This window comes from Tinamus guttatus, unplaced genomic scaffold (assembly GCF_059628265.1).
Source record: "Tinamus guttatus ecotype Peru unplaced genomic scaffold, ASM5962826v1 Tinamus_guttatus_pri_ptg000368l, whole genome shotgun sequence".
Taxonomy (NCBI): domain Eukaryota; kingdom Metazoa; phylum Chordata; class Aves; order Tinamiformes; family Tinamidae; genus Tinamus; species Tinamus guttatus.
The window spans coordinates 193909-220735 of NW_028288902.1; the positions used below are offsets into that span (position 1 = coordinate 193909).

Sequence of the window (26827 nt, forward strand, 5' to 3'; positions counted from 1 at the left end):
GAAACAGATTGCTTCACTGCACTGACTAAAAATTCATAAAATATCTCAAATACAAGTAGAAATAGCACTTGCATACTAAATATTTTTTTAAAATCCTTATAGAATCAAGTTGTAAATAACTACCTTTAACACATGTTTTTAAAAGGGATGGTGGTACTTACTAGGTAGCTTTAGCACTTCCTTGTACTGTTACGTTCAGGATGGGTATCCAGCTACCTCTGTACTCAAAGGCAGGTAACACAGTTGCGCCCCCTCCCATTCCAAGCACTCCTGGCGCAGCTTGTGCTGAGCCCGCGCTGCCCGACACGTTGCTTCCTGCTCAGAGGAAGGAAATGATAAAATTAACCATCCTAGCAATTTAATTTTAATTACCAAGCATCCTTTTTCTATGCTGATTTTTCACGTTGACATATGGATCAGAGATCACCAGCTTGCTCGGGAGAAGGAATCACTATATTTGTGCTCCCCCTGCTGTCTAAAACGCAATGTTACGTGCAGAGTAAAAGGCACTGCTGGTATCAATTGCTGTTTTCAGTCATAATAAAATATTTTTGTGAAAGGTATAGCAAGCAGCAGCATTCATAACTCTCTATGAACAAACTAAACTTAAATGGCCTCGATTAAAAGTATTTTATATACTTAAATAAAAATATACATTATATACATGTTAAGCGTAGCATCTAAGACCTTTAAATAAAAAGTCATGGATTATTTGAAAAGCTACATGAAGAATTCATGAAATTATAGGAAATACAAATAAGTCACTCCAAGAATAAAGATACACAAACTCAAAAGATTTCAAAAATGCAAAAGCCACATGAGGAAATTCAGTGGCTTAAGAACTGCAGGATTCAAATATTCTAAAATTGTTCTACTCCAAGCTAGAGAAGAATAAACACCAGGGAAGAGCCAACAACATGCCAACCGATGGGCACAAGGCAACTAATTCTGATTCCACTCCAAGAAGTCAAAAAAAAAAAAAAAAGACAAAAAGACTTTAAATATGAAGAAGTCTATAAGTGATCATCAGAGAAGAAACAGAGGCATTAGGAATACTCAGACAGGAAGACAAAAAGGTGAGAAGTTAACAGAGAAAGTTATTTGCAATGATAAGCCCCTGAAATAGCGATAAAGCTAAGGACAAGGCTGTACTGCAGACTAAGGAAAAACAGAAATTTGGAAAGCGGATGTTAAGAATAGTGTATTACATGATGACAACTGCTTTTTTGATTTGCCATAATAGGTTAAAGTAACCCAGAAATAAAAAAAAATGGCTCTACCAGCTTCACACAGACAGCTACTGAACAGCAGCCACTGTGATAAATTTCTACACATAAACAACATCAACACCAACTCGGAACTCAGAACACACCTTTGAGTGAGCGCTGATGTGTATGAGAAAACACCATTTTTAAAATGTTTTTTTAAAGCATAATCTACATCCACAATCCCTTACACAACAGCAAAACTGTAATTCTCTCTAATGTCCAAGGTGGAAGAGAAAAGACCTGCTAACTCCGATGCTTCCTGGACTGCTAGGGCAATAATAAATGACTAGGAGAAAAAGTGACAAAGATGGTTCAGTTCTTAGCAGAAAGGTTTCCTACACACACACACACACACACACACACACACACACACACACGATCAGACAGTTTCCTTCCTTCCTTATCCACAGATCTTGCACATAATTTGGCCTGTCTGTGCGTATTTGTCTAACCTTGATAAAAAGTTGCATACCACTGGTGATGCACAGATTTCTGCCATGAAGAACAGGAAAATATTCATGCTCACTTTTGAGACACTCCATTAGGCAATCTACTTTCTATTGCTTGCTGTTTAAAAGTAAACAGCAGCAGGGAAATACACTGTTTTATTTTGCCCTAATAAAACAGCATTTTGAAGACAAAATTTTTCATTTTCAGGTCTCTAAAAAGAAGTAGATAAGTATTTTTTATATTACGCTTAACTCTGCACCTCAGAGCCTCATTTAGCTCTGAAGTGCTCTGAGTCATGGTTCGTAGACTGAATAAATTGAAGAAAGATAAATAAAAATCCTGAAAGCACAAGTCATACAAATCTACTTTTCCAATAAAACTGTAGCCTGCACCTGCCTTTTCTGCAAAGTTTCCCACTTACAGGAGCTGGGAATCATTTCAGACTTCAGTGATAACGTACTAAGAAAGCTTAACAGCAAAGATTTTATTCTCTTTCAGGGACAAACATATGCATTACAAAATGTTCAAGTTTATATGGTCACTCGCTTGATATATTTATCAATTTTTATTATAGATATATTATCAGAATTACTAACAAATTACTATCTTGTTTAAGAAGGTATGTCTAGAGAAACACTATGAAACTGCTTTTTGTTTGTTGGTGGGTTTCAGAGCTATGTGAAAAGGAAGAGCACTCTAACTCAGATGTGACTGCCCTCAAAAGGATTAAAGAGGAAGACCATTCCTTCTTACAAAAATAAAAATACACTTAGCGAAATGCCCAAATCCTGGCTGCAAGGAATACTAGCCAAATTTCAGTAATGAACTATTTTCTTCATACAGAAAAAGCAAAGACCATCTGTAAAGCCCAGGTCTTCCTTTCTACACTGTGGCTTTCCTAATCCAGTTCAGACCCTAAAAAAAACATAAATAACTAGCTTTGTCTCTCAAAGCTCTTACTACTTTAGGTGCACATACTCTTACATCTCAAAAAACAACATCTCAAAAATTAGGCAAGTAGAGTCAGAAACCAGAAATAATTCCCTCCATTTCCTTCAGAAAAGGAGGGAATTCTGAATCGGGAGCTGAGTCACCCTAGGAGTAGACGCAGCCGTATGGATAATGCTCTGTTGACTGGGGACTAAACCTACCCTAGGCAGGAAAGGAGGATTTTCCCCGGGTAGGCAAAATCATCCACTGTAACAGACCTAGAAACACAAGTTTATTTCAAGCTAGCTTTTCACATAAACAAACGATAAATTGTACTAAGCCAAATGTATAAACTGGAACAATTCTAAATTATAAGAAAAAATTGAAAAATTAAAACTTCAGTGAGAAAGTAACTTTACCTGCTTGATTTGGTGCTGCTGATGTGTTCCCTGTGCTTGTTACAAGAAATAGTGACTGTATGAAGGACCCCAGTGCATTCACAATATCTCGGAAAACTTTAGTGGAATGTTGCTTCATATCATAGGACTGACAAAAGGACCTGTATTTTTAAAATTATAGTATTTCACAAGTTAGACAGCAAAGGCACATTTTAACTGCAAAGATTTAGGTGAACAATAAAATTTACTTTTGGGTAAATGTTTCTTTAATACTGGTGAGGCACAAAGGCTTTGGGATAATCAGATAACTGTAATTCGGCTATTCTGGATAATAAGGATTGTCAAATACTTCCAAAAATTATCTTGATGAGTTTGTTTCCCTTTAAGTTTCAAAATATTTACAGTATTTCAGGAAGTTCTTTCCACCAGAAGAAAAACAGAGGGATTTCTTCACTTCCACATAAAAGTTAAGTTTGAAATATTGTACCTTAATAGCTGAGGCTGCACACAAAGCCTATGAATAGATTCTACTGCAACAGCTCTTAGCCACTGTGGTTTGTCTGCATCCAGAAACTTAACCAGCAGAGACAGAAAGATTTCACATTCCGTTACCTAAAAGACACAGTTTACAGTCAACAAAGTTTTTTAAAAAATGTGTTACAATGAAGAAATGAAAAAAAATTTTTTTTTTTTAGAAAATACCTAAAAATCTGGAAAATAAAAAACAATAGCAGCAATGTATGTGGCATAATAAACGAACAACGTTTTAAATTTATAAATATCTTTTATCAATTTTTTGCCAACGGTTTGTTAGCAACAATTAACAAGCATCACGATCAACATATCGAAAGTCAAAGAAACAACACGCAAGAGGATTAAAAAAAAAACTTAATTGAAAGATGGTCAAGTAAAGGAATTTTTGGCAAATATAGAAAAATCCAAAGACAGTTAACAACCTACTCTAAGAAGCTATGCAAGTAGAACAGAGCCTACAAATAAGCATTTTACAAGCAAACACAAATATATATTAAAAAGATGATATAAATTTCTTTCCTTCCCTCACTATGGGTCAAGTGTTCCCATCAACTAACACTTCATTAATTCAGTACCAGTACATACACAGAAGACCAGTTCTGTACAAATAAAATTTGAACATATTCTTACCAGTAAACTGTAAAACTGCTTAATCAAAACAGAAACTACTCTCAGCAAACGCATACAGATAGGGAAGTAAGGTTTTTCCACTGGTGCTGGGGAAGATGATGTGCTGGAACCTTGTCTGAATTTGATATTTGGGGAGAAGAGCTTTATAACAAGAGGGCATACCCTTTCTTTAAGGAGAAAACTGAATTCTTGATGCTGAAAAAGAAAAATTATTCAAATTATACAAATGAAAAATCAATTCACAGCTTATACCAATGTTCTTCAATTGCTGTATATAATGCTAAGTATCTTATATACATTTAATGTTAAGACCAGGTACTCTGAAGTGACAAAATCACTGTACAAATTACATGCTCTGGAAACCAAAAGCAAGAACCGCAGACATTGTAAAAAGGCTACCAAGAAGCACAATGAAATGACACCCTCAGATTCATACCACACACCCTTCTTGTATTTTGCAGATTATAATAATCAATACACAATAATGCATAACATTTATTACATAATTAACTTTTGAATTTAGCTACTGTCTGTTAAGATGCATTGCTAAAATATCATGGTGCATTGGAACAGATTCAAACAATTCTATGTCACAATTCCTGCTGCTGTGCAGGTGGGGGAAATTAGTGTTTCTGTGGAAATAACGTTGCCACAAACTAAGCTACACAGCTGTATTTTCAGCAGTGCCATAAATCATGCAGGAAGATAAGGAAATAAGTCTTTGGAGGAGATAAAAGTGACAACATGAAACAGACCCTACTTACAAAGCACCACAACTCTAAAAAGGGCATAAACACAGAGGTGAACAAATAAAGTGTTTGGGATAGAAAAAAAAAAGAGGTCAAAGTACACAGTTTATTTCTATGAGGGAAAAAAAAAAAAACAGGCAAAAGCTACAGCTTCTCTTAAGTAGTATACTGACACATTCCCACTAAATTAATGAGGATTTAATTTTCTTACAATGTCAGGAAAAATGCTAATTTTCCTTCCAATAATTACTTACCTCTAAAAACACTTGCGGGAAGTCATTGAGGACAGACTCAAGAAGTTCAAGTCCAAACGTTCGGGTCATTTCTGTCATACCCACGAGCCAGTAGGGAGCATCAGCATTAACTAACTGGCAAAGATCCTTAGAAACAAACACATTAGCTTTTACAGCCTCTTCACAGTCCTTTACTGGGGTAAAGCTTCAAATTTTCTGAGTCTACAAGATAAATCTAAACTGCTACCTCCTTGGTGATACGCAATTATCCACTTGAAATTTCATTTTTCTCGAGTATACCTTTCACATAAAGTAGCAAGCAAAAAAACTTTCTAACAAATTTTAAACTTTGGTTGTATCCCTATAGTAATCATTCCTGCACTCAAAAATATCTCAAGAAAAGTGTATTTGATTATAATGAATACAATCATTACTTTCCACTGTACATTCTACATTTTAATGCCATGCCAGAAACAAGAAAAAAAGACTACAGCATGGTGCTGGGTCTGGCTAAAGCAAAAAAGAACCTTGAAGTTAATGCAGACAAACTTGCTTAGTTATTAGCTACCATATATTCCATTTATTTTCAGTATTTTTTCCTAAGCCACTCTGTCTTCATTTTCCAGTCATTCCTCTGGCTGTAACATTCCATTGCCTGTCACAATAACTGTGCAAAAGGAAGTGCGAGGCTCTGGTTAAGGACCTTATCAATATCCTGACAGAATATTTTTCGAATTCCTGATAACGGTAGAAAAGCATCCAATCATAACTGCAAACGTGCAAGCACATGTCCTGCCCTTACCTGAAAAAGCATATATGCATCTTTAGCACACGGCTTCAGCGTACTGACCGATCTTCTGTTACTGTTTCCTTGAACTGCAACTGGCTGTTCCACAGCATCTGTGGAAAAGCAGAAATGAGTTCTGTGAACACGAAAGAACTGTTCCAAATCAAGGACATGCTAAGTGTTCTTACAAATGCAGATACTAGAAGAGTGCCCAGGTAATTCTTCCTCAAGTTATCATTTATACAGAACTAAAGGCTAGACTGAATACCAAGCTCTTATTTGAAATGAAAGTTCAGAACTCACTAAGAGTTATTTCATAGTGAATAATAAATGGTCTAAATGATCTGCACCTTAAATAACACTCTTGCCCCAAATTCCTTTGGGATACTAATTCTTAAAACTAGTTCCCACAACTATTTGATACAGGGACAGACAGATACAGATAAGAAGAGATCTGGACCTATGCAATAGCTGAGGATTTCATCTCCTTTTTATACAAGTACATGTATAAAATACAATAAAAAAGTTATGTCTGTTCTCTTTCAGCATCTATATGCCTTTTTTTTTTTTTAACTGTCTATCTGAAAAAGATCAATATTTGATGTGGGCTCAAAGAACAGGTTACCACAAGGAAGCAGAATAAGAAACATACCCACCTTTGTATCGTTCATCTTCAGCAACCACTCTCTCAAACACAACAGTAACTACCTGTCGGACTGTAGCTGCTGCTGTGTTATTGGTGATATTATCTTTCGTGAAGTGCAATCGAAAACAAAGTACAATTGCCTGAAAGAAAAGAATTTAATCTTACCTCTATATATCTATCTTTTAGCCAAGAGTCAAGGTAGTCTGGCAAAAAAAAGGTTATCTAAAAAAATGTATTTAATCATTGTAAGTTTGAAAAAATAGAGTAGTTTTGTGGATTTTCCCCATAGATTTTTTTTACTATTATTCATCTCCCCCAAAGTAAGCTAGAAATAGCAGAAAGGTCAAGGAATACACACAGCCTCTCACATCCTCTACTGATTTACATCTCAGTACTTCCATAATCCTGTTGCTTCTGTTGTGTCTGCTCTAAAATGACAATTTTCAGGTGTCGCTGAGGTGGCACAAATACTGTTTCCCAGTGGATTTGACAAATCTTTCAGATACTTCTTAAAAGAAATGTATACTTATCTCAGGTAGAAAACAAACACTTTGTCATTTTACCCATGCTAAGGCTTACATGTTGTTCACTAGGAAACTCTAATAAATTTACAGGGTATTTGCTCTATGACAAAGATGTGTTTTTCTTTTCTTCCCCCTGTCAAAATCTGGGCAAAATTGACAGTATTTTTTGTTAAAAAAAAAATCTAGCTTTTAATGTGCTCAAAAGGACTTGTAAAAGTCCAGCAATTACATCTTCCAGTAATTCCATCACGTGAGCATGCTTCCAGATCAGGATATTAAGACAGACTATTCTGTCCTATAGGAGGGGAGCAAAGTGCTGGCTGCTGGCAAAGACCTTTCCCAGTTACTTGTCACTGCTGGGCACATGTGCCTTTGTGTGTGGTGTTCAAAAGGAAAGATCTTCATGTTCTTAAAGGAACAAAGAAATGAGGAACGCTAAAAGAGGTGTTTGGAAAGTGTTAAAAAACGGTAAAATAAGATGTAGATACCAAGAACTCAAGAATAGCAGGGGCAAAAGGAGTACCTGGAGGCAGGAAAGGAGAGCAAATGAGGAAAAAGATGAGAAGCATACGGCCTTGAAAAGATAGGGGATATGCAGGAAAAAAAGGGGAACTTCAACAGATTGCCTCTTTCCAGAGTCTAGACTAAAACTTAATAAACCTGCAATGCTGCAAGTGAATAGAGAATACCTGCTACCTAGCTGAAGCTGATAAACCCACTTCCTAACGTATTAACATTTTCTTCATCAAATGTTATGGTTCTGCTCTCTCAAAAAACTCTTATGAAAAGACACTATACAAGGCTAAGCAGTTTATAAAGACTACAGAATTTAAGGCTTCCTCACAACTTCCTAAAGGAAAGGGAAATAAGGCTGACAATTGAACAAAAAAAAGTTATTGAAACTAAGAATCCATTGACTTTCATCTATTCATTAGAGAATGAAGGAAAAAAACCTACAAACACAAGAGCATATAACAGAGTATAGATTATGCTGAGGTCATGTAACCCTACTTAGGAAACAGAATCACTAATTCTGGTGGGCTGCAGCTTCTCCAAACATTTGCTTGTCTAATGTAAGCTTGCACTGCGCTATACGCTCCGATTTCTTCAGTTTGAAATCAGACATAAAACTAAAGTCAGCATATCAGAAGGATAAGTAATTACCCAGCATTTTAATTTAAAATACTCATTAGATATTATAAGTCCTAGAGTTACACTAACAAATTCTTACCTTGGACAGTGCTTCATCATGCACAACTGTATTGGTTGTTAGAAGTACAAGAACTGTCTGCAGCAACTTAAGTTCTTCAAGGCTATTTTCCATCAGTTGCCAAAGCATATTAATGATGTTTCCTGCTGCAGCCTACAAAATAAAATATTTTGCACATACAATTATGATCTTAAATACTTCTATGTCATGTGTACACAAGTAGGAAATGCACTTTTATAACAAAATATAACTGAATTTGAATGTTTTTCTATACCATAGTATATTCTGAACATAAAATTAATTTCATTGTCACAAGTTTCTCTAAATAGTTCTAAGAGTTCATCCTCCAACTTTAAACCCTGATTTTTTTTAGAAGTTAAGAAATTTCTTAACATGTAATTAAAATAAATCCAGCAAAAAGACTCCTCAAAATACATTCATGACAGAAAATACCGTAATTCTACATTATGTAAGCACAACTGACGACCCATTTTAATACTATTACTTTCACAAGTTTCTTAACATGCTGTATATGCAGTATCACAATAGATCACATGGCATTTCGGAAAAAAGTATCGCAGGAAATGAGTCTCCGTTATAGGTATTTTTAAATTATTACTATTTTTTTTCCAGAACTAACATACAATAAATGCATCACAGACCATATATGTTCCACTTCTGCAGCAAAAGCATGCAAACTAAAAGTGTTGTTGTGAATGTCACATATTCCCCTACAGAAGTTACTATTCTTTCCTCAACACTTTGTCTGAATGCGCAAAACCCTTTCTTTAAAATTACTATTTTTCTAAAAGTAGAAAAAAGTAAAATCTTGCAGGCTACGTTTGTTATATTTTAGCAGACTCCAAACAAAAGCTATTCACTTATAAATATTTCAGCGTGGAAAATACAGATCTAAGAACATTCATCTTACCTCTGAGACAACTTCATGGGACATGAGCCTTTGTATTGCTGCTAGGCACAGCTGAGTGATCTTTGGTTCCTTCGTTCCACAACCCATTAGAAAAGGCTGAACTACCTCTGAGCTGTTTTCTTTCAAAGCTTTTGAAAAGAGATATGGAAGCAGTCAATTTCCAATACTTTGAAGAATACAATGTAAAATTTGTTAATCATATCCATTAAACACAATAAAAAAGCAATCTCCAGTCTTGGAAATTTGGGAATTATTTTCATACCAAAAAGAAAAAATGACTGAAAAAAGGTAAAAGATTGCCAGAGCTCACCTCAATAATCGATTCAAATAAGTCTCTAACCCAAAACACCTTCTCCCTTGCACACTCCTTCCTTTCTCAATGACCTGCTTTTCACTGAGTGACTTCTTAAAACTCTCTCTAGCCTTAGAGATTCCCAGTCTTAGATGGGCATCCTTTTCTTCTGCTCTACTCCACCTCTGAAGTCAGAAGTGACACAAAGTGTAGCATGAAGAGCCCTGCCAAAGCCTATGGCACACGGGGCACGAGCCAAGCTAAACGCCACCACCAAACTCGGAGGAGAAAGGAGCTGGACTGTGTGAATCCTGGGTCCATACACCAGGTTGTGATTTTTTTTTTGAGAGAGAGAAATGGCAGCTTATTAAGATGAAAGCGTTTCACAAGAAGTGACAAGTTTCACAAATTTGTTTTTTTTTTTTTAAAAAAGAAAAAACTTCACAATTAGTTCAACGAACCACAGTGATATTTTAAACTTTTCTCCGTAAAAGCAATCCGAGACATCTGAGCTAAACGTTACAGAATTAGAAAAGAACAAAATGTTTCTACAAGATCAAAGAAAAGCACGATTCAAACCAACTGAGGGCTTTTTTGATTGTCAATTCATGCAAAGTTGTAAGATTTTAGCGTTTGTTCCCTTTTCAGGTAATACAAGTTTCTTCAAGGTTGAAAACTCATAGTGTTTTTGCACACTAAATATCTTATAAAATATATTTTAGTCTATGTGTAAAAACAGAAAATACATTCTTGAAAGTGTTTTACACACCCTTCTAGAGCATAACTCTTATCACAGACAAACAAAACGTTCTCACATAAAACTACAAGCATCAACTTCAATTTTATTTTGTCTATAGACCAACTTGAGCAAGTTTAGCTCTCAAGCAGGGTTATTATTAAGAACCATTAACAACTGATTTGAAGAAATACAATAAAACAAACATGAAATTAAGAGTTACAAAAAATTTTAATGACATTTTAAATTGAAGCAGTAGCATACCATGAGCTACTTCCTTCGAAAAGAACAAGCTAAAGCAGGTTATGAATGTCAATTTTTATAGGGTAATAGTTCTTAACACATAGGGTAACGGTTATTAGCACAGAGTCTGTTATATTACTGTATTAACCGAGGCTATAGCTATCTGAGCCTCCTCAGGAACTGTACAGGGCAGGAGATAGGTTGACAGAAGCTCAATGAGCCCCAAATTCCTAATCCAAAAGCAAAAATGTCTTCATTAATCAGACTGAATACAAGTCACTACCCATTATACGTTATGCTACAGGTCTCTCTCAATTCCCTCTGTCCCGCTTTATTTTTCTTTTTAAACTACCATGCAAATAATCCCCCTTTTTAAACTGTATCCACCATCATTATTCTTCAATGAAGAATTCCTTGATTTTCTCATTAAAATGATAAAATAAAAATTGGCTAATAAATCTAAAAGCAGAAGTAAGATCCCACTTAACACATGTAATTTAAGTATCTTTCAATAACAAGATAAAGAAAAAAATAAACTTTTAACAGTATCTTACCTGTAATAATTAAAAAAAATCCCTCAATAGAATCTATACTAGCATTTTCATTATTAACCCGAATAGTTTACATCTTAGTAAACTCTACTACTGACTAGTGTATTAGCTTCACACTACACACAGAATTTGCTTATATCAAACTCTGCTTCCATTTACTATACCAAATTTACATAGAAAAGGAAACTATACTAAAAAATAAATCTTTTGCAATGAACCACATCACAAGTTTTTTTCCTAAAAAAAAGACTATTTCATGCCATTAATGAAGTTATTAATATCATATTTATTTTAAAATAGCTTCTTTTATAAAAGTAAGGACTACCTAAAAACTGCACATCATAGAGCCTTGTGGAATATATCTGCTGTGATCTGAACTCCAAGCCAACTTCTTTTAGAAGTATCTAAAATCTTAATAAATAAATGTAAAAGCACACAGACTGCCAAGAGTGAAAATTTTGAAATGGATCAATGTGACTTTTGGAAGACAAAGAAAGAAGCCAGATCAATGACCTCAAAGAGTTCTGGTAAGTTAAACACAACACACCAGATCTTACAAACAAACATAAGTAATTTTATTTTAAGACTGCACCTATTTCCAAATAATCATAGTCTTATGTAATGCAATGCTTAACAAAAAAAAAAAAAAAAAAAAAAAAGGCAGTTCAGTTTGTTTAAAAAAAAAAAATCACAGAGTAGTTTTCTTCCATTTCTGTGAAATGACAGTGTTTTCATCAAAATATAAAGAAAAACGATATCTTTACCAAAATACATTTTTGAATTTTTTTTAGTAAATCTATTAATTGCTCCAAATCATCTAGGAGATGTATTTGCTTCACTAGCTTGCAATCAGAGTAGCCTTTTTCAGCTTTATTATTGATACAGTATCTCCTCACTTCAAAATGAAGATTAAAAAATAATAAATAAAGATCTTTAAACAGTAACATTCCAAAGAACATTGCTAGGTTCCCAAGTGGTTTACTGGAGATTGGTCTAGTATATTTGTGTATTTTGATGCATAGCTGACATTACCTGGCATAGTTTTCCCACTTATGTCAGCATTCATGACAGCAGTAAAAAACAAAGAAAATAAACAAATAAAAAAGAGGCATTAAAGTGAAATACTGAGGGGAGGGGCTGCTATGTCAAATAATTCTAGTAAGTGCCTCCTTAACAATATTTAATGTACAAATAAACATGAAACAGACTGACATTAAGTTTCATTTGGACTTTTTTTTCAGTAATTTAGCATCATAAGGAGTGTGGTCAGCGCAGACACTCACATATTAATGCAGGGACATTCAAATTTGGCCAAGGGCTCAAACAGCAACTGGCAAAAGGCCTTCACTTTACGTGCAATTTAATAAAGCTGAAGAAAGTTAAGATACTCTATTAAGTGGTTACAAAACTGCAACTCACAAGAGATCTCTTGTCCCTCAAGGCAATGGCACAACTTAAACTAAACGACCTCGTCTCAACCCGAGCTGTATTTTTGCCTGCCAGCTCCAGGTCTCCCCAGGCAAAACTCTCATGCTAAACACACAGATGGGGATCACGCTGCACATCTCCGCACAGAGCACGAGGCGACAGCGCTCGTGAATGTGCCAGAGAACAGCACGGTGCCAATCTGCAGCCTAAGAATTTTGTTTTATTTTCCTATGTAGATTAATATTTTAGAAGAGTCACCACTGAAAAAGCAGACCTTCCTCAGCATCAGCACAACATAAGATGAAACAGAGAGAGTGTAAAGGACTTCTCTGAATTACTCAATCTTTCGCTAGGTGCCAAAAAGTAAAGCATCATTGACACGATGTACACTAAAAAGTCTGCAGAATTATTATACAAATCCAAAACACTTTAAAAGTTTTGATCTGAAACCCAGACTTCCTTTTCCCACTGCATTGATATTGCAGCTATTACCTGCCAAGATATCCGTATTTCGTGCAGCTATTGTTTTCACTTTTATTATTCCTGATTCAGCAGCCTGTAAAAGAAGAGAACAATCAGTTTAGATGCCATTTCATATATCATTACCTGAAAGGAATTAAATACACTTGTTGTAAGTGAAAATGCATAACTGCAGAGCAAAGACACTTTTATAGTGTTTTTAGTAAGCCAGGCAATGCAGCAGTGAAGTCTCTGTATTTTCTGAAATTAGTTTTCAGGATTCTAGAGAAAGACATTTATCCTGTGCTTTAGAATTTCTAAAAAACAAATAAACCAACAAAAAATCATTATATTGCTTTCCAATCCTACAAATTCAAGGAAAAAAATCACTAGAAAACAAGAAGTGATAAGCAGTCTTTATACGGCTTTAAGCAGTAAAACAATTATCATTTATGTATCATCTGCCACATTTACCACGTCAAAACGCTGAAGCCCTCATGAATACCAGTAATTATATCATCACCACCAGTAACGGTATCATCACTTAATCTTTAAACAGTAAAATTCAGTTACTAGCTGAAAAAGCTCAACATTTGAATTTCAATACATTTCTTCCAGTGAACTCGGTGTATTTTCATTTCTAGCACAAAAGCCTCTGTTAAAAAACAGATATCAGAATGTGGCCCATTTTCTCCTGGATTTTGTACCCTCGTTTCCATTTGCAAATTCCTGTTCTGCCATCCCAGCCACCGCAGCAGTTCCTGTCCTGGCCCCGTAAGAACCACTGGGGCTACCAGGAGCAGCCCCCGCTGCCTGTCCCGCAGGGGGAGGCTACTGGAAGACATTATTTTGCCTAATTTCAGAAGACACTATCACCTCTTGATTCCGTTTCACATTCCTGCATATTTTTCTGTACTAAGGCTTGCCACTTTTCCCTGATTTTACCTCCCCCTTTAAAGCAGTAGGCTGGCACTACAGAAAGCAGATTGGAGAAGCAGACACTCTGCAGCAGCAGAAATATCAAAGTGATGGTACCTAAAATTCCACCATGTAGCAACACATTCCTTCCAGCACGGCACTATGCTAAGAAGATTTCTCAAGAACATGGATTGAGTATTAATTTAAAATCAAACACTGCAACTGAGACTTCATATACATACTTTATTAAATCAAAATAGCTAAATTAGAAATAGAAAACTTCTATTTTCAACATAGTTTTCACTTGCCAACACACACACAGAGAGAGATAAAGCAAAGCTGTGTCATCATTACATTGGAAGTATTATTTACTCTGTAAATCACAAATGTAACTTACATCTACTCACGAAATTTAGGGGAATTATGTAAGTTTGGCTGGGCACAGTGTTTCTACTTAAAATCTGTAATACACACACACAGTGCCTGAACTGACACACATGGTGCTCAAACGAACACGAATTGACAGGCAAATTTATCTCCTGCATAATTAAAACGAGGAATGCTGAATGCAGCCCTCATTTATTTTAATTATATTAAAGTGTTTTAGTGTCTAAGTTTTAAGTCAATCCCTGTTCTGCTCCAGTTATAAATTGCAAGCTAATTGGGGGTGAGGAGTGGGAAGGGTCTTGTCAAAACAAATTATTCCCATTAATTAATATGAATGATCTGTTACAGTCCAAGCTCAATTATCTTCAGACTAAACCTACCAGCAATTTGTTTCTTTCTTGACAGTGGCGCAAACCTCAATCTGCAAAGAAATACTAAGCCTGCCTGCCCACACACGGGGCAGTCACACATACTGCAGCTTCTTTGGATGAAGAAAGAAAAAAAAAAGTTATAACACGTATCCAGGTTAGCTGCTTCTACATTGGCTTTATGTAAAATGGCATAGTTAATAAAATAGGGTAAAGTAAAAGAATAAGCATTGTGCATTTTAATGTTACTCCGATATATATACTTTTTCCCTTTTTAAGATAACGTTCTACAATTATCTAATTTTTGCTTTAGCTCCTGTTCAGCATTCTAAATCAAAATGAATGCAACATAATTTATTTTTAATTTCAAATATCCTGTAAAAAACACTCAGCTATATATATATAAAACAATTATGTAGGAACTTTTATAAAAAGTGACTTTAGTTGAAAAAAATAACCACTCGGGGTGGGGGAGAGAGACCATAAATAGTTATCAGGCTCTTCTATTGCCATCAAAATAAAGGCGCATTCAGTAGCTTCAGCTTCACTTGACAAGCTTAAATGGGCATTAAATTTACAAATTACATGAACTTGAGAATTACTACAGCGCTCTTGAAGTCATCGTTCCAATAGGAAAGGTGATACAAGAATCCTACTGTAGGAGATGCCCGCTATGAGACTGTACATTTCATGCCATAAATATGTGAAAGCAGATTATCATAAACAATATAATGCACCAGGTTATTAAAGCAGTTGCCACTTTAAAACAGTGTCACCAGTGCTTCAGTTAGCACCGCAGTAAATAGGAAGCGTCTAATGAGTCAGTCGGAGCTCTTTATGCTTTGGAAGCAGCAGACACGGACAATTCCTGGGGAACTACAAAGTTCCAGCACACCTGAAACCTTCAGCCAGATTTTTCATTCTGCTACTTTAATACCTGTGCACTTAACTGAAATAAAACGCCATGGGCACAGACTGGCCACTATTCGTTTGCTCCACACTTCGGCTGCGGTAACTGCAGCTTTCAGTCTGGGGAGAGGGGATCTCTGCGGAGAACAGACACAGATTCTCAGTGACACCTCATATCCAAATCAGTTTCCTGGGTACTGGCAATGAAACAGTCAAAAGTCTTGTATGAAACCTCATCCTGGCCCCCTGGGTTCAAGCACTTGCCTTATCTTTCAGTTTCCATAAAACTTCCTATTTGCTTATTACTTGAAAATCACTCAACAGAAACAAAAGTAAATAAATTCCTCATTTGCTTTACAATCTAGGGATACACAGAACGCTGTAAACCTTATTTAAAAAATGGATATTACAGACAGCTTCTTTTTCAGTCTACATCTCAGAGTCGAAGTTCCTCTTCCAGCATTCAGTCTGACAGTGAAAATGTTCACAGCTCCCTGACTATTTCTGCCTAAAGCTACAGCACAAACACATGCTGTCTTCACAAATTTGAATTCCCACATCCAGATCCTCTGTTTTTTATCCAACTTTTGATAGTTTCTCTGATTCAAAACTCGCCCCCTTCTCACTGACTTCTTAGTCCAACCAGGAAGGAACTTTGGTCTTCCTGTCACTGAAACCTCGTCCAGTCTTGGAGATGTGAACACGTGAAGCACCGACCGGGAAGCAGAGAGGTGCTGGGACAAGCAGGGCGCCGCGCAGGACGCTGCAGCGGGACCTTATAACCACCAGCAGCTCCGGGACGGCCACATCTTGAGGTCTCTCTTGTGGGGAAGCGCTGGGAAAGCCCTCAACCTCAACTGCAGGTTGAGATCCATCTCAAAAGATACCACTGCAGCCAACTCTGGTGATGCTGATGTTGCTTGGCAGCTCAAGAAAAGAACGGCCAGAAGAAATAACAGCCCGGTGTGTACTTCAACATGTTACTGTGCAATGATTTAGGGCAAAGACATCACGGACCCCTCAACGCAACGTGGCAGCGCATACGGACACGCGAGGTGCCACACGCTCGACGGTGACGCGATCTGACAGCACGTCAGCTGCTCCGCGGCAACTGCCTTGGACTTGCGCTTACTCGGGGGCAAATGTGAAAGAAGTACCTTTTTTCATGGAAAATAATAATACAGTCACTAACTTTTCAAAGGGAAGGATGACACAAAATTCTAATCTAGAAAAATCCCATTTATAAGTGATCCTTCTCAGGAGGTAAAGGAACATCCATTATCTTTATCATACCAGCAATTTTAAAAAGGTGTTGAGCTTGCCGATCCTCAAAGCAACAGGGACTGGTGCCGCTCAACAGGACCAGAAGTCAGCACACAAACGAGAACAGCACCCAGAGATATTCAACAGAACAGCAGGTCTCAGCTTAAATTTGTCCTACGGCATGATCTAATTTTAAAAATATTCTTGTATATGATCTTCTAAATAGAATAGCATTGTTACCAAAAAGTAATAAAAAAGTTTTAAAAGAGCATTTGTGTCTCAACCAAAGGTTCAGAGCAAATTGTAGCCTCCAGAGATACTAAAATTGCTGAAAGGCTTACTGGTGTTACTTAGTAAACTTCAAAATTTCTCTCTTCTAAAGAAGAAAAGCATTCAGGACCCTTAGGAATAATCTGTGCTGTTACTTATATTCCATCATCTGTAAAGCTTTTACTAAGACTGGATCTTATTTCTTCCAATTCATCATTATTTGCCTTGCCAACCATTCTAAAGCTATATCCAATAGTTTAGGCAAGAGAAACTCAAAAGTACAGTTTCATACTTGCTCTGGTGTGCTGTTACTTGGGAAAGGCCAACAGGCAAAAAGAAAAAAAAAAAAAAAAAAAAAAAAAGAAATCCACACTAAACTAGTCCCATGAAAGTACTCAAGTATAACACATCTGTGAGAGAGATGTATTTCCATCTTCCTTATGAGAAATACAACCCTTACTCATACCCTCTCCTTTTTTACAGATCTATATGCTCATTCGCTGCACATCTGAACTGCTGAATGTTGTTTCTGATCTCATGGTGCTGGTTACTGACAGGAATTTATTATATTGGATGATTTACTGCTGTTGGAGTAGAGCTTGCTCACATCCTACTGGCTCGGAGAAAAGGCAACGAGCACTCCGAGTCTCTGGAAATGCAGCATCACACTTGCAAATGAAAGCACAGTTATGGAACAGATAAGCTAAATCCTTTAGCTAACTGGGCACATGCAAGTCCATGGAACCAGAGAGGAGACATCCAGGGCCGAGATCAGTGGGAGCCAAACCTCTGTCAGGGTCATGGTGACCAGGGAAGGTTACTCATCACTGGAGAGGGCAAATACCACAACTTCAAGGAGGACAGGGAAGAACATTAAGGAATGACAGGCCAGCCAGTCTCACACCAGTCCTAGGCACCTGCAGGACTATGAGATGACGGGGAACATTCCACAGAATTTGCAAAGAGTCTGACCAGCTCGGTTCCCTTCTACAATGAGGTGACAGACTGGAGAGCAGTGCACACTGTATACACTGACTACAGAGAGGCCTTTCACACAGTCTCCAGCCACATCATTACAGTCGAACTGGTGAGACAAGCAAAGTGGGTGAAAAAAATGGCAAGATTATCAGGCTGTAAGGATGGTGACAGGCACAGGGAAGTGCAGCTGACACCTCGTCACTGGGGTAAATACCACTTGACAACTTAGCGATGCAGATAACGAGACAGAGCCTGAAGACAGGAATCAAGCAGGGTTGGATGGGCGGGAGGGCTGGGCTGCTGCTCAGAGGAACCCATCCAGGTTGAGTGGGAACCCACTCAGTGGGCTGACAGGCACCCAGGATGTTCAAGAAGGCAGATGCAAAGTCCTGCACTTGGGATAATTTAACTCACACATCAGTACAGGCTGGAGGCTGACTGGCTAGAGAGGAGCTTGGCAGAACAGGATCCATGGCACAGCAAGAGGGTTCCTCTCTGACCAGCATGTGAGTCTACTGCTGGAGCAGTGCCCAATTTGGGGCTCCGCAGCACAAGTTTTTTTTTTTTTTTAATCAAAAAATTAATACATTTGCCTTTTTGTCCCGACACCTCAATTTAGCATGTAAATACAAGAAAATGGTGAATCTCCATTCATGCAGAAGACAACTTCTTTAACTGCTCATATGTACCCGAGATGCAAAATTGCTCTGGTTTATTGTAAATCATGATCTACTAGTGCTCAATGGAAGAAATAAATAACGTATATCCCAACAACAAAGACTATATTTGAAGATACCAAACTCTAATCCCAGCTAAACTCTACTCAAAATCAGAACTAGTATCAATTCCTGATGCTCCTATACTATGAAAAAATAGACAAGCTAATTGATTCTATCATACAATTTCTCCAACTCAAGATTTATGATTTTTTTTTTTGCGAAGAACCTTGTTCATTTCCAGCTTTAGTGCAACTGTATTAGTTGCCCTGATGTTAAAAGTGCTATTTTTGTTGACAGCAGCAGTTACTCTTCTAGTCTACTAATCTTCTGAAATTGCCAGCCTGCAGTATCAGCAACCAACCCAAAACCCTGAAGGTTAATCGTCAATAATGCTAGAAGAGGTGCCAGCGTTATCTGAACTGCTTCAGAGCTGTTGTGTCACCTGAGGTGGCTGTGTAGGTAAAGATAGCGGAATACAAACATTTAATATCAAGATGTTTCATTTGACACTCAAAACACCGCACCTCAGCTGGAAAACCATCACTTACAAATCAACAGACTATTGAGCTGCACTGATGGAAATGTAAAGAACGATGTTCACCAAGAGCTGATAGAGAAGAAACAACCACTTAGTAAAATTTCTTAGTCAAGCCTCTCTCTTGCTTTGTAATGTACACATATAAGTGTATATAAAATATATAAGAAATATTGTGTACATTCTGACTGTGTTGTACACTAGGCCATATGGTTATTTAATAAAGTCCATGCCAAGTATTAATGTATTTTTTGAAGAATTCATCAAGTACAACACATTTGATTATAAAAGTCACTGAAATAGAGCATTTGAGTTTTCATGACTTGTTTTTATCAAAACAATCATGATTTTACACAATTTGCACTTGAAGTTTAGACTGATTTTATATTCAGCTTGTTGATCAGAACAGATGGGACCGGAAAGGGCTTGATGCATTGCCACACACACTATTTTCAGAGCCACCCAGTCAGAGACTGTAAACCAGTGACTGCTTGCCTGGCACCTGGTAGAAAGAAGCCACAGTCACAGTTTGGACACTAGGTTAGAACCTGGGTCTCCAAAATCTATTTTCCAAAACACAGGTTTCCTGTATAAACTTCAGGGGGCCACGGGAGTGGAAAGGAATTCACTCTGAGACTAAGACACAAGAATTTAAGTATCTAGACTTTGATTACAATGGAAATTTAGTCCTTACTGACTGCTCCTTAGTTCCTAAAGGACCTCCTTACGCTAATTGAACTGACCCACCAGCAGGTGCTCAGTGCAGTTGTCCAAGACTGGGCCTCTATATCGACATGCATACGGCAGGACACAGTGCACAATGCATGGCAGATGCATTCCTTCCTGGAATTGCTGCTGCAGAACAAGCAAAACACATCAGGGCATCTCAAGCAGCAAAAATACCTACACGTGGACGGCAAGGTTCTCTGAAAAAGCCCGGCTCCACTGACTGTACTGACTATATTTCCATACTGAACAGAGCATATGTGATCAATGAAGGGACCAAGAATATGCATCTTAATCCTGCACCAAATTTTACCTTTAGAAGTTTACAGATAGACTGAGGTACAGAAAGCTTTTTCATAAGTTCTGTAAATACTGGATTTTATATTTTAGGATAGTAAGAATGATGTATTAAAGTTTTAAGATACTATATGATAGAGACATCTACAAGCATAATGTCAGCCCTTCTTGAAGACAAGGCATTTATTATCAAAGACTAAAAAGCAGAAGGAAGAAAAAAGGTCACATGAAATTTAAGATTATAATAAAAATCGAGACTTAGAAGACATTTGAACAGAAGATTGTGGCCTCCCAGAAACGTAACAATGTATTTTTAAAAAGAATTTATTTAAAAAAGTATTACTGAGCACCAATTATTTTGAAGAAAATAAAACAAACAAACAAAAAAAAAAACCCCACCATACACACGCAGCTACATTAACTGATTCCTTACATGAAGCTAGCAGACTTGGCAACTGATAAATGTGAGCAATAAAAAAATGGGACTGTAGGAAATACTAGGACTCACCTGTTTGATTTTACCAGCTCAGCTACTAGCTGGCGACCAGGGAACTCTACAGAACAATTTCCAGCCACATGTGCTAGACACATGCTTGAGTGGAAGCTGCCTAATTACAAAAATATGCATTTTACAGTTCCTCCATCTCAGGCGGATTTCCAAAAAATAGCTAAGCGTTGACTCATTAAACCAAATAAAACATCTATGTATACAGTATTTGCATCTTTCTGAATTAATGCCGTATAGATCTGAAAATTAACCAACTTGGAAAGCTCACTGCACGTTAGGTTCCCTATCGCTTCAGGACTACTTAACACATTTTTCGTGGAAAAATAAAGCAAGAAACCCCATCAAAACCTAGTTACCCATACAACAAATAATTTACATATTAAGGCTTGTTCTATGCCCAATCCATTTGTTTCCTCTTTTTCCATTGTGATGTAGAATGAACAGAGCTCTCTCAAACCCGCTAATACTAAAAACTAGCAATATCAAGCGATTCAAAGGGACAAATAACAAGGCATTGCTGCACATCTTTTTCTTTCTTAATGTCTCTCCACTTTGTCTACCAGATTACAGTCAACAGACCTGCTGAAATACCATTGCTATTGCAAAACAAATAGCTAACATTAATACACCACTTATTTTTTTACTATTCATTGCAGTTGCATCAGGAATCAAAGTCAAGATTTATCTATATGAATATCTGAAGACCACTTGAAAACTATAAACCTAATTAGCTTCTGTAATGTGCAAATATTGCAATATAACCTTACAATTGAATTCATTCTACTACCCAATAGTATCAGAAACTTTCAAACTATTTTTTCAGCATTAACACTAAATCTTTTCAGTATCAGTAAATTATTCCAGCACTATGACTTACTTAAGTGGATGTAGCTGCCAAACATATCTTCATACAGAGAGAGGTGGGCTTCAAAGAAAGAAATGCATCAATGAAACTGTGTTCTAGAGAGCACTTTCAGCGAAACATTCCAAGCTAAAGAAGTATTGCTTTACCAAGTGCCCATCTAAAGCTGGGAGAAGTAGAACTTTGTTTCATTCCACATCCACTGTTCCAAGTTACTCCAGCAGCAAACTTCCTGAAGATGCTGCAACTTCCAAACAACGAAAGGGCTGCTGAGTGGCAAGCGCAACAACCCCTTCCAGCGCTGGCCATGCATGGCGAGCAGTCACCCAAGCTCTTCTCCAACCTGCCTGCCCTTTCCTTGCCCCTCTTCTCCCCGCACAAACGTTCCTGCAACTGGGCAGAGAGCTCGGCCAGGGTTAAACTGTTTTTCAGTGCTTTGTTAGCTCCCTTGGTTTTAACTGTTAGTTAAAAAAAAAGAAAGAAAGAAAACAAAAGTCTTGTTTCAATCTAGAGGCTACAAGCCTACTTAGAAAACTCAGATGGCTGGATCTACACAGACATCATGCAGTTACAAGACTGAAAAGTCAGACATTCAGGATGAGACTAAGGTTTTGGTATGCTTCCTCCTGCCTCTTCATTTCATTTATTTGTTAAATATAAATATTTCCCACTGTATTTGCAAAGCTCCTTATCCAACCAAATCATCTAATCAAATCATATGCTACGTAGAGAATCGTAGTTTCAAACAGAATAAGAAACAGTAGCTAATTGATTTAACACACTAAATTTTCAATATTATGATAAGACAAAGTCGTACACCAGTTCCATTTCTAAGCTTTTTTTTTTTTTTTAACTAAGGATTTCTTGTTTTAGGGGAAAAAAAAAAAAAAAAAAAAGACCTGAAGCACTTCTGCTCAATTATTGGAGATGATGGCACAACAATTACTCAAGATGATGGTTTAAAGCAGGACTGCCTGCCTTGGCACACACCCAGCACAGGATATTCCACCTGCAGTCACTAGCAAGTTAGAAGAGCTTAGCCCGAGCTCAGGCACATGCACTATGCAGGTCAACCCAGAGCCAGAAGTTAAGCACTGCTGTGTATTAATAACGAACGAAGCCCAAGCCCGACCATATCAAAGACAGAGAATTAGGGCCAAATTATGCTGTCTTCCAGGTGAAGCATCACATTACTTGATATAATATGGGTGCAGCTGTTGCTGGTACCTTGCTGGCTGCTCACACTGTGAAAACAGGAGGATGTTTTTCAGCAGTGTCATTAGCTGCACATCTGCCAACACAAACGGTTTGGGCATTTCACAGACATGCAGTCACCACAACACTTGTTGGTCAAGACAAGAAAATCCTGACAACAGCATTGGTCTGAAAGCCAAGAGAAAACAGTATTCTCCATACATTAAAAAAAAAAAAAAAAAGGCAAGTCTAGCACAGGGTTACTCCCAAAACATTGCCAAGCACCATAATGTCAAATCCACAAATTCTCTCCTTAGTTCTCATTTTGCACAGCACTAAGGAACACGATCGAGCAAAACAAACGGCTCTGCTCACATGCATAACCTCTACATAGACAGCACAGATGCATCTAGGCTGCTTTGGGGGCAAAAACACATGCTGTTATTTCACAGGGAGAAATTCTTTCTGTTTGTAAGGGGAAGGAAATTTCAGGGTTTGCTACATACTTGTGGCATGTAACACAAGTTTAACCTTTAACAAGTTTAACAAGTTTAACATGGGGAGACAGTCAATAGTTTTAAGGTTTCCTAACAGATCACTAGAGCATTAGGAGAAACTTCAAAAATTTGCTTTTAGAAGTGACACGTCTTAAGAACTACATGATCTCTTCATAAATATGACTTACTAAGAAAACTTTACAGACTCAAGAGTAATTGAAACTATACAAAAGTGCTAAAAACACTAGCACTGAAGAGTTCAGGTTTCATTCCCACCAAGGTCTTAAAATCTCAATTTGGGCACCTGGATGAGAAGGTCTAAATCTCTCAGATTTCAATTATTCCTTTTCTGCTGACCTCCCTATTCGGAAATAGCTCTCTGTGCCACCTACCTGACTATTCAAAAAATTATGCGGTACTATTTTGCTTTCTATCTCTGTAGGTATTATATCTTTGTAAATATAAGACATATACGTAGATTTCTTATATCTTTGTAGATATAATAAATATGGCATTAGCTATACAACGTGCATTTTATATATAAACATACATGCGTATGTACGTGTGTAACATGTGAATTACTATGCTACATGTAAATTACAAACACATTTAAAAGGTGAAAACTAAAATCCTACACGATTAAAAGAGGCATTAGTTTTCTGATCATGCCACTTTCTAACCAACAGTACTGATCCAAGAAGGTTGTATTCTCATTAATCAGCTGAGCAGCCAGCAGAAATGAGAACTACACTACTCCCTTCATCAGCAGCAAACTACCAAGTAAATTCATTTCGCAGAATTTCCATTAGCACTGTTAATGTAAAAAAACCGAACAAACAGAATAGGCAGAAATAATTTTAGAAAGGGCTGATGATAACAAATAGCTGTGAGCAAACTTGTCTTCAGAAACTGAAAGGATTATTAGAAGCAGTTTACACACAGTGTTTATCAAATCTTTCTAACAACTAAAACAGAGCTTGTAACTATTAGTTTTAGACTGCCTATTTTTCAATAGCTTTATCACATCCTTAAGACGTGAGACAGAGACACACAGAGCTGCAAGATAAGCACATAAGCTACATGGCATGAGGTGGTAATGAGAACAGTAGTTATATTGTAAGTATACGGTGAGATAAGTTATTAGCAATCAATGTAAAGAAGCCTATGTTTAAAAGTAGTTCAAAAAACTGGCGCTGTTCCAAGTGAGTAAGAAGACCATTCAGCTCCTCTGACCACTGGAACCAACATGTATGATTCAAATACTAATTCATCAGCGGATATCTGACAGACAGAAAAGCAGGATACCAGTTTTCTTTAAAACAACAGAGACAGGAGGGGAGGGAAAAAAAAAAAAAAAAAAAAAGGCTCCCAGGAGCAGGAAACAGCCTTACTTCCTCACAACTCTACAGCAGATCCTGTACAGGACTGTGGTCGCTCACCTCAGACTGCCTTATGGACCCACAACTCGCTGCTTTCAGAGAAAGTCCCACCTCTCTCTCTGGGAACACCGGCCACTGCTGCTCCGTAAATACCCCCTATCCAAACGTCACACAACTGTGGAAAACACGATTCAAAACGTTTTTAGTAGCAAGGTAAGCTACATAAACTGCTGTCAAGATGCAAAAGAGAACACAAGAATTCTCACACAGGAATACGCTGAGCATGAGCAACAAGCAAACGGTACAAACCGTGTGTGCAGTGGTTATTTCAATCTCCTGCGCAGCAGCTATAATGATGCAGTATTAAAAATAACAACTTCAGAATTACATTGCCCATCTCCTTTGTAGATCTTGAAGATCTACAGTGCAGAAAGCGGTTCAGCAACTTAATAGCTTACAAAGCCTCGCATTAATTCATTGGAAAATGTGGAAACGGAATCTCACCCTCCCTCTAAAACACACACGGGCCTTTTTCAAACAACCACAACCTTTTCCTGATTAAAGGTGACCCACACAGTTCCTCAGACACACTGGTACTCTTCTGCAACCTGTCATATATATATGTACATATATATATATACACACACATAAAAAAAACGCTCCGCTAAAGGGTATCACTTTATGCCTTTCAAAGCAGCACAGTCACTAGCTTCAATGCACTTGTTTTGGGATCAGTTCTAATGAAGCGATAGCACATTTAATACAAACTACCAAAGTCACGTCACTCATGCAGTTCCTTCCTCCCAAACTGGCAGTGCCTTCTCCGTATCCTCACGGGTGCCTTTCCAGCTCCGCAACCTAATCCCCGTTTTTCCTTCCAACGCTGCGTGGAAAAATACACCTTAAGAAGTGGCAACTCACAAACAGCCGACAGAGAAAAAGTTAAATTCACTGTTTAAAAAGTAAACAAATAATAACACGCCGCCCGGCCCGGGGGGCACGGAGGGCGCCGCCTCGGAGGACGCGCGCGCTCAGGGCACGGCCGACCGCGGCGCCGGGCGCGCTGCCCCCCGCGGCCCGCGGCGCTGCCGCCCGGGCCGGGGCTCGCCGGGCGCTCACCTCCTTCACGGGGGGGAATTTCTTGCGGCACTCCAGGCTCAGGCCGCGCAGGTCTCCCTGCATGTTTTCCAGCAGCTTCTTCACGGCCTCGGGGCTGCTCGTGCCGGACATGGCGGCGGCGCCGCCGGGGGGGCCGCGGCGGGAGCTGATCGGACGGGACGGGACGGGACGGGACAGAGGGGGCGGCGGCGGCGCCTCTCCCCCAGCGACGCGGCCCGACACGTCTGCGCCCCAGCGCCGGAACCCGTCACGGCGGCCCCGCCGCCCGCCCCGCCCCGCGCGCCGCCGCCGCGGCCGCCGCCGCTCCCACAATGCCGGGCGCCGGGGCGGGGAGAGCGGCGCCGCTGCCGGGGAGGCTCCGGTGCGGGGCCCGCGGGGCCCGTTCGCGGCAAACGGCGCCTTGGAAAGCGCCGCGGGAGGCGGCGTGGGCCGGGGGTGCTGCCGCCATCACGGCGGGGCGCCGCCATTACGGGGGGATGGCGGCGCTGAGCGCCCTGAGGCGGGCGCTCCCGGCGGCCTTGCTTTGGTGTTTGTTGTTTTTGTCGTTTTTGTGAAGCGCTTCACGTCTCCTGCAGGTTTTCCCTTCTGCTGGCCGGTGGGTGAAGGCTGCTCCGTGTTTGCCCGCTCGCCGTGGTGAGGCCAGGGAGAGGAGTTGGGTGAGGCGCATTTAAAAGCGGTAACTCAGTGTGCAGCAGTCGGTGCGGGTAGGCTGATTTTGTGCACGTTTTACTCATGCTTAACGAAAAAAAAACCGTATGGTAAGCAGTCGACTTGGGTAGGGGACTACTGCTGTACCCTTATGTTGTGAATGCTTCAAAAGCTAACTTAAAGATAGATGCTTAAAAAAAAAAAAAACTTAAAGCCATAGCAGCAGATTTTTTTTTCTTCACTTTTCCTGT

The 26827-nt window shown here is 38.5% G+C and overlaps 1 protein-coding gene across 2 annotated transcripts in view; it reads right to left on the reverse strand.

Moving 5' to 3' along the window:
- MON2 (MON2 regulator of endosome-to-Golgi trafficking) overlaps nucleotides 1-26090 on the reverse strand; it is a 63663-nt gene extending 37573 nt beyond the window's left edge. For both annotated transcript variants that reach the window (XM_088530374.1, XM_088530373.1), the window contains exons 1-11: nucleotides 25929-26090; nucleotides 13033-13096; nucleotides 9291-9418; nucleotides 8381-8512; nucleotides 6636-6765; nucleotides 5995-6092; nucleotides 5214-5339; nucleotides 4211-4405; nucleotides 3534-3658; nucleotides 3068-3207; nucleotides 162-315 (exon numbers count right to left, since the gene is read on the reverse strand). In XM_088530374.1, coding sequence (XP_088386500.1) covers nucleotides 162-315; nucleotides 3068-3207; nucleotides 3534-3658; nucleotides 4211-4405; nucleotides 5214-5339; nucleotides 5995-6092; nucleotides 6636-6765; nucleotides 8381-8512; nucleotides 9291-9418; nucleotides 13033-13096; nucleotides 25929-26039 — 1403 coding nt within the window. In that variant the 5' untranslated portion in view covers nucleotides 26040-26090. The remainder of the gene's footprint in view (nucleotides 1-161; nucleotides 316-3067; nucleotides 3208-3533; nucleotides 3659-4210; nucleotides 4406-5213; nucleotides 5340-5994; nucleotides 6093-6635; nucleotides 6766-8380; nucleotides 8513-9290; nucleotides 9419-13032; nucleotides 13097-25928) is intronic.
- Between the last annotated feature and the right edge of the window lie 737 nt (nucleotides 26091-26827).